Raw genomic sequence first — 12,213 nt, 5'->3', positions numbered from 1 at the left:
GCCCTTGGCTCCAGATCCACAGAGCTCACCCAGCCCTTACCTCCAGATCCACAGAGCTCACCCAGCCCTTGGCTCCAGATCCACAGAGCTCACCCAGCCCTTACCTCCAGATCCACAGAGCTCACCCAGTCCTTACCTCCAGATCCACAGAGCTCACCCAGCCCTTACCTCCAGATCCACAGAGCTCACTCCAGATCCACAGAGCTTACCCCTCCAGATCCACAGAGCTCACCCAGTCCTTGGCTCCAGATCCACAGAGCTCACCCAGCCCTTACCTCCAGATCCACAGAGCTCACCCAGTCCTTACCTCCAGATCCACAGAGCTCACCCAGCCCTTACCTCCAGATCCACAGAGCTCACCCAGTCCTTACCTCCAGATCCACAGAGCTCACCCAGCCCTTGGCTCCAGATCCACAGAGCTCACCCAGCCCTTGGCTCCAGATCTCACCCAGCCCTTGGCTCCAGATCCACAGAGCTCACCCAGCCCTTGGCTCCAGATCCAGAGCTCACCCAGCCCTTACCTCCAGAGCTCACCCAGCCCTTGGCTCCAGATCCCAGAGCTCACCCAGCCCTTGGCTCGAGATCCCAGAGCTCACCCAGCCCAGAGCTCACCCAGTCCTTGGCTCCAGATCCACAGAGCTCACCCAGCCCTTACCTCCAGATCCACAGAGCTCACCCAGCCCTTACCTCCAGATCCACAGAGCTCACCCAGCCCTTACCTCCAGATCCACAGAGCTCACCCAGCCCTTACCTCCAGATCCACAGAGCTCACCCAGCCCTTGGCTCCAGATCCACAGAGCTCACCCAGCCCTTGGCTCCAGATCCACAGAGCTCACCCAGCCCTTGGCTCCAGATCCACAGAGCTCACCCAGTCCTTGGCTCCAGATCCACAGAGCTCACCCAGCCCTTACCTCCAGATCCACAGAGCTCACCCAGCCCTTGGCTCCAGATCCACAGAGCTCACCCAGTCCCTTGGCTCCAGATCCACAGAGCTCACCCAGCCCTTGGCTCCAGATCCACAGAGCTCACCCAGCCCTTGGCTCCAGATGGGTCACCAGGGGGGTCAGGAGGGTCACCAGGAGGGTTGCCAGGAGGGTCACCAGGAGGGTTGCCAGGAGGGTCACCAGGAGGGACCAGGGGGGTCAACCAGGAGCATCAAGAGGGATCAGGAGGGTCACCAGGAGCGTCAGGAGGGATCAGGAGGGTCACCAGGAGGGTCAAGAGGAGGGTTACCAGGAGGGTCAGGTGGGTCACCAGGAGGGTCACCAGGAGCGTCACCAGGATGGATCAGGAGGGTCACCAGGAGCGTCAGGAGGGTCACCAGGAGAGATCAGCCAATGAATTTGTAAGTCCCACCCAGTTGACCACATTAAAATGGTGGAAGCCCCATGACCCTGCCAATACAAATACTGCCTTTTGGCCACTAGAGGCCTCTATTCTTCTGTGTTGGAATGGAACATTATGTTGAACAACACGGGAGCTGATTGGCTGACACTGACAATACAAAATAGCCAGCCATCAGGACAAAACTTGCAGTTTTCTAGGAAAACTAGCAGTATTTCAATCTTGTCAATGTATTAGTGTAGTTAAAAGGCATCATTTGGAGCACACTGGCATATCCCATTCCTGCAATGAGGTACATTTTCCTGACCCATATCTGGCACAGGCGCCACAGTGACTCCAACCCCAGTGCAGTTCAGAGTTAACAAGCACAACGGTAGGGTCGGCATCTTCTGGCAAGGTTCAGTCTTGTTTCCAGTCTCTTTAGACAGCCAGCCGCCAGGGTTTTTGGTTTCCAAGACGAGTAGGTAGACAGGACCAGCTGAGCAGAGACCTTCGACACAATCAACGTAGCCATCAAAGTTTAATGAAATAATTCATTTATAAAAATCGGTAGCCAGCTGAGTGATTATAACATTAAAGTGTGTCGTTCCTTATAATGTAAGCATTTATTTTAACTTATAAATTAAATTATTTGTGGCGGAGCAAGAATGCAATGTTTCTGTTCCAAGTAAACTTGGAAATGTCTAATTTGACCATTTGGATTTAGTCAGTCTCCACCCCAAAACGTACAAGGACTCGATGCACTCATGTTGTCGACTTGGGTTATTATGATCAGGAAGACATGTTGTCCTTGGAAATGTAGGGCTTAAGAAGCAGCTAAATATACAACTGGAGCCTGTCGTGGTCCAACTGACCATTTCACCAAATATAAATAATTCCCGAGGCGGTGTGGTACGTGGCCAATATACCACGGCTAAGGGCTGTTCTTAAGCACGACGCAACACGGAGTGCCTGGATACAGGAATTAGCCGTGGTATATTGGCCATATACCACAAACCCCCAAGGTGCCTTATTGCTATTATAAACTGGTTACCAAGTACATAGAGGTAAAAAAAAAAAAAAAATGTTTTGTCATACCCGTGATATATACAGCTGTCAGCCAATCAGCATTCAGGGCTCGAAACGCCCAGTTTACAATACACATAAAATACACAATGCCACTACTAGTATAATAAACTATTAACCTGTAATAGATCAGCCTGCCACTACTAGTATAATAAACTATTAACCTGTAATAGATCAGCCTGCCACTACTAGTATAATAAACTATTAACCTGTAATAGATCAGCCTGCCACTACTAGTATAATAAACTATTAACCTGTAATAGATCAGCCTGCCACTACTAGTATAATAAACTATTAACCTGTAATAGATCAGCCTGCCACTACTAGTATAATAAACTATTAACCTGTAATAGATCAGCCTGCCACTACTAGTATAATAAACTATTAACCTGTAATAGATCAGCCTGCCACTACTAGTATAATAAACTATTAACCTGTAATAGATCAGCCTGCCACTACTAGTATAATAAACTATTAACCTGTAATAGATCAGCCTGCCACTACTAGTATAATAAACTATTAACCTGTAATAGATCAGCCTGCCACTACTAGTATAATAAACTATTAACCTGTAATAGATCAGCCTGCCACTACTAGTATAATAAACTATTAACCTGTAATAGATCAGCCTGCCACTACTAGTATAATAAACTATTAACCTGTAATAGATCAGCCTGCCACTACTAGTATAATAAACTATTAACCTGTAATAGATCAGCCTGCCACTACTAGTATAATAAACTATTAACCTGTAATAGATCAGCCTGCCACTACTAGTATAATAAACTATTAACCTGTAATAGATCAGCCTGCCACTACTAGTATAATAAACTATTAACCTGTAATAGATCAGCCTGCCACTACTAGTATAATAAACTATTAACCTGTAATAGATCAGCCTGCCACTACTAGTATAATAAACTATTAACCTGTAATAGATCAGCCTGCCACTACTAGTATAATAAACTATTAACCTGTAATAGATCAGCCTGCCACTACTAGTATAATAAACTATTAACCTGTAATAGATCAGCCTGCCACTACTAGTATAATAAACTATTAACCTGTAATAGATCAGCCTGCCACTACTAGTATAATAAACTATTAACCTGTAATAGATCAGCCTGCCACTACTAGTATAATAAACTATTAACCTGTAATAGATCAGCCTGCCACTACTAGTATAATAAACTATTAACCTGTAATAGATCAGCCTGCCACTACTAGTATAATAAACTATTAACCTGTAATAGATCAGCCTGCCACTACTAGTATAATAAACTATTAACCTGTAATAGATCAGCCTGCCACTACTAGTATAATAAACTATTAACCTGTAATAGATCAGCCTGCCACTACTAGTATAATAAACTATTAACCTGTAATAGATCAGCCTGCCACTACTAGTATAATAAACTATTAACCTGTAATAGATCAGCCTGCCACTACTAGTATAATAAACTATTAACCTGTAATAGATCAGCCTGCCACTACTAGTATAATAAACTATTAACCTGTAATAGATCAGCCTGCCACTACTAGTATAATAAACTATTAACCTGTAATAGATCAGCCTGCCACTACTAGTATAATAAACTATTAACCTGTAATAGATCAGCCTGCCACTACTAGTATAATAAACTATTAACCTGTAATAGATCAGCCTGCCACTACTAGTATAATAAACTATTAACCTGTAATAGATCAGCCTGCCACTACTAGTATAATAAACTATTAACCTGTAATAGATCAGCCTGCCACTACTAGTATAATAAACTATTAACCTGTAATAGATCAGCCTGCCACTACTAGTATAATAAACTATTAACCTGTAATAGATCAGCCTGCCACTACTAGTATAATAAACTATTAACCTGTAATAGATCAGCCTGCCACTACTAGTATAATAAACTATTAACCTGTAATAGATCAGCCTGCCACTACTAGTATAATAAACTATTAACCTGTAATAGATCAGCCTGCCACTACTAGTATAATAAACTATTAACCTGTAATAGATCAGCCTGCCACTACTAGTATAATAAACTATTAACCTGTAATAGATCAGCCTGCCACTACTAGTATAATAAACTATTAACCTGTAATAGATCAGCCTGCCACTACTAGTATAATAAACTATTAACCTGTAATAGATCAGCCTGCCACTACTAGTATAATAAACTATTAACCTGTAATAGATCAGCCTGCCACTACTAGTATAATAAACTATTAACCTGTAATAGATCAGCCTGCCACTACTAGTATAATAAACTATTAACCTGTAATAGATCAGCCTGCCACTACTAGTATAATAAACTATTAACCTGTAATAGATCAGCCTGCCACTACTAGTATAATAAACTATTAACCTGTAATAGATCAGCCTGCCACTACTAGTATAATAAACTATTAACCTGTAATAGATCAGCCTGCCACTACTAGTATAATAAACTATTAACCTGTAATAGATCAGCCTGCCACTACTAGTATAATAAACTATTAACCTGTAATAGATCAGCCTGCCACTACTAGTATAATAAACTATTAACCTGTAATAGATCAGCCTGCCACTACTAGTATAATAAACTATTAACCTGTAATAGATCAGCCTGCCACTACTAGTATAATAAACTATTAACCTGTAATAGATCAGCCTGCCACTACTAGTATAATAAACTATTAACCTGTAATAGATCAGCCTGCCACTACTAGTATAATAAACTATTAACCTGTAATAGATCAGCCTGCCACTACTAGTATAATAAACTATTAACCTGTAATAGATCAGCCTGCCACTACTAGTATAATAAACTATTAACCTGTAATAGATCAGCCTGCCACTACTAGTATAATAAACTATTAACCTGTAATAGATCAGCCTGCCACTACTAGTATAATAAACTATTAACCTGTAATAGATCAGCCTGCCACTACTAGTATAATAAACTATTAACCTGTAATAGATCAGCCTGCCACTACTAGTATAATAAACTATTAACCTGTAATAGATCAGCCTGCCACTACTAGTATAATAAACTATTAACCTGTAATAGATCAGCCTGCCACTACTAGTATAATAAACTATTAACCTGTAATAGATCAGCCTGCCACTACTAGTATAATAAACTATTAACCTGTAATAGATCAGCCTGCCACTACTAGTATAATAAACTATTAACCTGTAATAGATCAGCCTGCCACTACTAGTATAATAAACTATTAACCTGTAATAGATCAGCCTGCCACTACTAGTATAATAAACTATTAACCTGTAATAGATCAGCCTGCCACTACTAGTATAATAAACTATTAACCTGTAATAGATCAGCCTGCCACTACTAGTATAATAAACTATTAACCTGTAATAGATCAGCCTGCCACTACTAGTATAATAAACTATTAACCTGTAATAGATCAGCCTGCCACTACTAGTATAATAAACTATTAACCTGTAATAGATCAGCCTGCCACTACTATAAATTATTTTTGTAAAACACAGGCAATATATAAATGTAACCCCCAAATACATAGGGGGCATTTGGGATGCGTCCTTCCTCCTACAAAGTGTACTAAGTTTGACCAGAGCCCCATAGGCTCTGGTGAAAATTAGTGCACTCTTCAGGGATTAGGGTGTCATTTAAGCGTGTTTTTACACTTGGTCCCTTTCACCCAATTTTTTTGTGAACTCAGTGCGGTTCCCTTAATTGTTTGTGCAGTGTGAACACGATAAAGGATCTTGAGTACTCATTCAAAGGGCAGTGTGAAAACAAAGAGGCCTCGGACCACAGAATAGGTGAAGAGAGTTGAGTCCTCATCCAAAGGGCAGCGTGAAAACAAAGAGGCCTCGGACCACAGAATAGGTGAAGAGAGTTGAGTCCTCATCCAAAGGGCAGTGTGAAAACAAAGAGGTCTCGGGACCACAGAATAGGTGAAGAGAGTTGAGTCCTCATCCAAAGGGCAGCGTGAATACAAAGCAAACGGTTCTTTCCCTTTAAAGAGGACTGTATGGTGAAAACACCCTATAAGAAAACACAATCGACTCCATTCAAAATCAGCAAAGTGTTCGAGACAAGGATGAATTAAAAGTTAAATCTCTGCTTTTTATTATAGATGATTGAAATGAACTCCTCTGACATGGAGCTTGTACATCCCCGGACAGAGAAGAAAAACAATTATATTCTCAAAATATATTATAAATATAATACCCCACCCTTCATTAGTGCTGATCACTCACACAACAATATGTAGGCCAAGGAATCCAAACCACGTTAAAAAGGACACATACAACCTAATAAAACCAGGAAAATACAAGGAGAGAAAATGAGAGAGACAATCCAAACTATGGTTTTACATATCCACTCATTTGTGGATAGAGGCTTTTTGTCCCTGCACTAATACCATACCGCGACAGACACAATCAAACCCAGCCCAGCAGCACAAATCTCTTCTACAGTGTCATAAAAAATAAAGAATTAATCATTGGTTAAATAGTCTTTATATGGTTCCTAGATACCAGTGTGTCATGGTCATATAACCAGTCACTTCAAAAGGTTGATATTGTGAAGAAAAAGCTCCTCTATAGACCCAAAGGAAACGACACCAAGGATGCAACACCAACCAGCATGGGGAGGATCCAACACCAACCAGCATGGGGAGGATGCAACACCAACCAGCATGGGGAAGATGCAACACCAACCAGCATGGGGAAGGATCCAACACCAACCAGCATGGGGAGGATGCAACACCAACCAGCATGGGGAAGATGCAACACCAACCAGCATGGGGAGGATGCAACACCAACCAGCATGGGGAAGATGCAACACCAACCAGCATGGGGAAGATGCAACACCAACCAGCATGGGGAAGATGCAACACCAACCAGCATGGGGAAGATGCAACACCAACCAGCATGGGGAAGATGCAACACCAACCAGCATGGGGAAGATGCAACACCAACCAGCATGGGAAGGATCCAACACCAACCAGCATGAGGAGGATCCAACACCAACCAGCATGGGGAGGATGCAACACCAACCAGCATGGGGAAGATGCAACACCAACCAGCATGGGGAGGATGCAACACCAACCAGCATGGGGAAGATGCAACACCAACCAGCATGGGGAAGATGCAACACCAACCAGCATGGGAAGGATCCAACACCAACCAGCATGGGGAGGATGCAACACCAACCAGCATGGGGAAGGATCCAACACCAACCAGCATGGGGAAGGATGCAACACCAACCAGCATGGGGAAGGATGCAACACCAACCAGCATGGGAAGGATCCAACACCAACCAGCATGGGAAGGATGCAACACCAACCAGCATGGGAAGGATCCAACACCAACCAGCATGGGGAGGATCCAACACCAACCAGCATGGGAAGGATGCAACACCAACCAGCATGGGAAGGATGCAACACCAACCAGCATGGGGAGGATGCAACACCAACCAGCATGGGGAGGATGCAACACCAACCAGCATGGGGAGGATGCAACACCAACCAGCATGGGGATGGATCCAACACCAACCAGCATGGGAAGGATCCAACACCAACCAGCATGGGGAGGATGCAACACCAACCAGCATGGGAAGGATGCAACACCAACCAGCATGGGGAAGGATGCAACACCAACCAGCATGGGGAAGGATGCAACACCAACCAGCATGGGGAAGGATCCAACACCAACCAGCATGGGGAAGGATGCAACACCAACCAGCATGAGAAGGATTTTCTGAATGAATGGCGACAGAACTACAGGAATAGAGTGGTTGAAGTCACGAAAGGACGAGAGAGCACCTGCAACACACAGGCTGAATCCACAAAATGGCACCTGACCTAATTCCCTTCAAAGTGCATTACATTTGACCAGAGTCCATAGGGCTCTGATCTGAAGTAGTGCGCACTATATAGGGAATAGGGTGCCATAGGGCTCTGGTCTAAAGTAGTGCACTATATAGGGAATAGGGTGCCATAGTGTTCTGGTCTAAAGTAGTGCACTATATAGAGAATAGGGTGCCATAGGGCTCTGGTCTAAAGTAGTGCACTATATAGGGAATTAGGGTGCCATAGGGCTCTGATCTAAAGTAGTGCACTATATATAGGGAATAGGGTGCCATAGGGCTCTGGTCTAAAGTAGTGCACTATATAGGGAATTAGGGTGCCATAGGGCTCTGGTCTAAAGTAGTGCACTATATATAGGGAATGGGGTGCCATAGGGCTCTGGTCTAAAGTAGTGCACTATATAGGGAATGGGGTGCCATAGGGCTCTGGTCTAAAGTAGTGCACTATATAGGGAATAGGGTGCCATAGGGTTCTGGCCTAAAGTAGTGCACTACACAGGGAGCCATAGGATTCTGGTCTAAAGTAGTGCACTACACAGTGAGCCATAGGTTTCTGGTCTAAAGTAGTGCACTACACAGTGAGCCATAGGGTTCTGGTCTAAAGTAGTTCACTACACAGTGAGCCATAGGGTTCTGGTCTAAAGTAGTGCACTACACAGTGAGCCATAGGGTTCTGGTCTAAAGTAGTGCACTACACAGTGAGCCATAGGGTTCTGGTCTAAAGTAGTGCACTACACAGGTAGCCATAGGATTCTGGTCTAAAGTAGTGCACTACATCGGGAATAGGATGCCACAGCAGCTGATTTCCTCCCATTGTAACCAATAACAACATAAGATGGTATGTACATAGCAGTGGAGGCTGCTGGGAACAACTATAGGAGGACAGGGTCATCACTTGATGTGTTTTATATCTTTTTAATTTAATCCATCCCAGCCTCCTATAGCTCCTCCCACCAATTTCCTGTGGTAGAGAGTTACACTGCGGGTGCATTTACACAAGCAGACCAGTTCTGGTCTTTTACCACTAAATGGTATTTTGACCAATCAGATCTTGTGTGGGTATATTGGGCTTGCCTGTATAAATGCAACCTATGAGCGTTGTAACCAAGTGTGATAACGATGAGAAATAGCAAGGCGCTTCCCAACAGTTCCAACTGCCAACCCTTCAGACCAACAGTAGATGTGTTGATGAGAAACTACATCCAGGGGAAAAGGGTTCAATTCAGGAAGAACACCGAAATGACAATTCTAATTTCAATTCCATTCAATGCTGTTCAATGAGGAAAATGTGGACTCTTCTTCTTCAAATTTTGGTTTACTTTCTGAATTGACTGGAATCTAACCGACGGCGGCGTACTATTTAGCACTAAAAAGAAAATAATAAAAACGCTCCTATTAAAAAGTCACACAGCTACAACATGAGGAGAATTAATCCATTCCTTACTTCATCTCCACGATTTCTAAATAAAGTGTATGTATGTATACATGTATATAGTAACAATCGTTTCAGACATGTTATAGATTTCACAACATAACAAGTCCCTTTCGGTGAAAATATAGTTCATTTCAAAATATCTCACAGGATTTTTTTCTTCTTGTCTTTCTCGGATTAACAAAAAAGAGTCAATCTGTGACCAGGGAATCAATCTAGCCTCGTCTTAACAGTAGTCAAATTAATTTCACTGTTACTACCACTAGATTTTAAATTAAACAAGACATTAAAAACATACAACCATAAATCATTCCTTCCCCTTTAAAAAAAAGAAAGTGTCAGCTAGCTGAAAAAAAACAACAAAAAAAACAAGACAAACATGGTAAAATACATTTTTTGTTGTTGTTGATAAAAGCAACTAAATCTCATCAAGACAAAATACTAAATCAAACAAATAAAAAATGGCCGACAACACAGACATTCGTTAAATGGCCTTTACACCTCTGGGCTTTACAGAATGGACCTGCGAACACCAGGACATGAGTTCAGACCATATTATTGTGAAGAGGTACATAAAGGCTGCGTTTACACAGGCAGTCCAATTATGGGCAAAATATCCGATCCGATTGGTCAAAAGAACAATTAGTGGCAAAAAAAAAAAAAAAAAAAGAGTCAGAATTGGTCTGCCTGTGTAAACGCAGCCTAAAGAGTTCTAACCATCATCAACCTGGTCAGTACCAATACTCTAGTCCAGCGTTTCCCAAACTCGGTCCTCAGGACCCCAACATTTTGGGCGTTTGCCAAGCTAGATGATTCGAATCATCTGTGGAAGTGTCAGTGAAAAAAAAATATACTAAAAACGTGCACTGGGGGGCCCCAGGACCGAGTTTGGGAAACGCTGCTATAGTCAAAATAGACCAGACAACTTCTGAAATCAAGTCTGTCCTTGAAAGACGGAAGGCGGAGAGGAAGAGAACTGTACTACTCTTGATTAAAACGTGAAATGTAAAACAACTTGAAAACCCCTTCTATCAGCTGCAGAGAAGTGGTGTTGTTTGTGGTTTTACAGTAGAAATTGAACCTTTGGAATAATAACATTGAGCTGATGTAGCTCTACATATATCGTCACAGTGCATTGAATATCAGACCAAAAAAAAAAAGCTGAAGTATTTTCTGGGGGTTAAAATGCTGAGATCACTTTACAGATATCTTTTTAGGGCCCAACCACCGTTGTTAGGGCCCAACCACCGTTGTTAGGGCACAACCACCGTTGTTAGGGCCCAACCACCGTTGTTAGGGCCCAACCACCGTTGTTAGGGCCCAACCACTGTTGTTAGGGCCCAACCACCGTTGTTAGGGCCCAGCCACCGTTGTTAGGGCCCAACCACCGTTGTTAGGGCCCAACCACCGTTGTTAGGGCCCAACCACCGTTGTTAGGGCCCAACCACCATTGTATTGCACAGCACATAATGACAACCTTTTAAATGTACCCAAACAAAAGGAAACAAGAATCATCTTAAAACGATAACAATAATAATAATCTCACTTACGAAACCATTTTTCTCGCTGGCTGCATAGTGACCTTTTCTTTTTGCAAAAACAATCCATTGTTGGTACACGTAACGATTCTTAATTTATTTATTTTATTTTATTTGTATATTACAACCGGCTAAAAACATGCACCCAACTGCCCTCTGGGAAATGCAGTTCAAACAGTCTCCAGCGCATCATGGTGTCCATTGTTCCAGTCAAAAAGGTCAGAGTTCAGTGACTGTCGTATGATTCAAAAGTGCTTTATGCGGTTCAGTAGGTCTTCTTTCTTCTGGAACTATTACAACGTTTATTAGCACGTATCATCTGTGAGAGAAAACACACTTTCAGTATCAAATAAATAAACAATGACGACATGAGTGTTTCCCGTTGCTTACGGACCGATTCATTCCATAATCTAGTCTGGATTTAGGTACCCCCCCCCCCATTACCATCAACTAGCCAGGATAACCATTCTAACAATGTCTATGTACTCCCCCCATTACCATCAACTAGACAGGATAACCATTCTAACAATGTCTATGTACTCTCCCCCATTACCATCAACTAGACAGGATAACCATTCTAACAATGTCTATGTACTCCCCCCATTACCATCAACTAGACAGGATAACCATTCTAACAATGTCTATGTACTCCCCCCCATTACCATCAACTAGACAGGATAACCATTCTAACAATGTCTATGTACTCTTCAGGATAACCCCCATTACCATCAACTAGACAGGATAACCATTCTAACAATGTCTATGTACTCTCTCCCCCCATTACCATCAACTAGACAGGATAACCATTCTAACAATGTCTATGTACTCCCCCCTCCCATTACCATCAACTAGACAGGATTCACCTGTCTAACAACGATCTAGGTACCCCCATTACCATCAACTAGACAGGTTAACCTGTCTAACAACGTCTGATTGAGGATGGAATGGTTTAACACCTTACATATTACACATGCTTATCTAATACCTG

General features: G+C 42.6%; 1 protein-coding gene across 1 annotated transcript in view; it reads right to left on the bottom strand.

Moving 5' to 3' along the window:
* Positions 1–6,484: 6,484 nt before the first annotated feature.
* The window catches only part of LOC135572157 (probable ubiquitin-conjugating enzyme E2 W-B), a 43,154-nt gene continuing 37,425 nt past the window's right edge, over positions 6,485–12,213 (bottom strand). The window contains exon 6 of the mRNA XM_065019228.1: positions 6,485–11,544. Coding sequence (XP_064875300.1) covers positions 11,531–11,544 — 14 coding nt within the window. The 3' untranslated portion in view covers positions 6,485–11,530. The remainder of the gene's footprint in view (positions 11,545–12,213) is intronic.

Source organism: Oncorhynchus nerka, linkage group LG6 (assembly GCF_034236695.1).
Source record: "Oncorhynchus nerka isolate Pitt River linkage group LG6, Oner_Uvic_2.0, whole genome shotgun sequence".
NCBI classification, from domain to species: domain Eukaryota; kingdom Metazoa; phylum Chordata; class Actinopteri; order Salmoniformes; family Salmonidae; genus Oncorhynchus; species Oncorhynchus nerka.
This window is presented reverse-complemented; position numbering and strand designations above follow the sequence as displayed.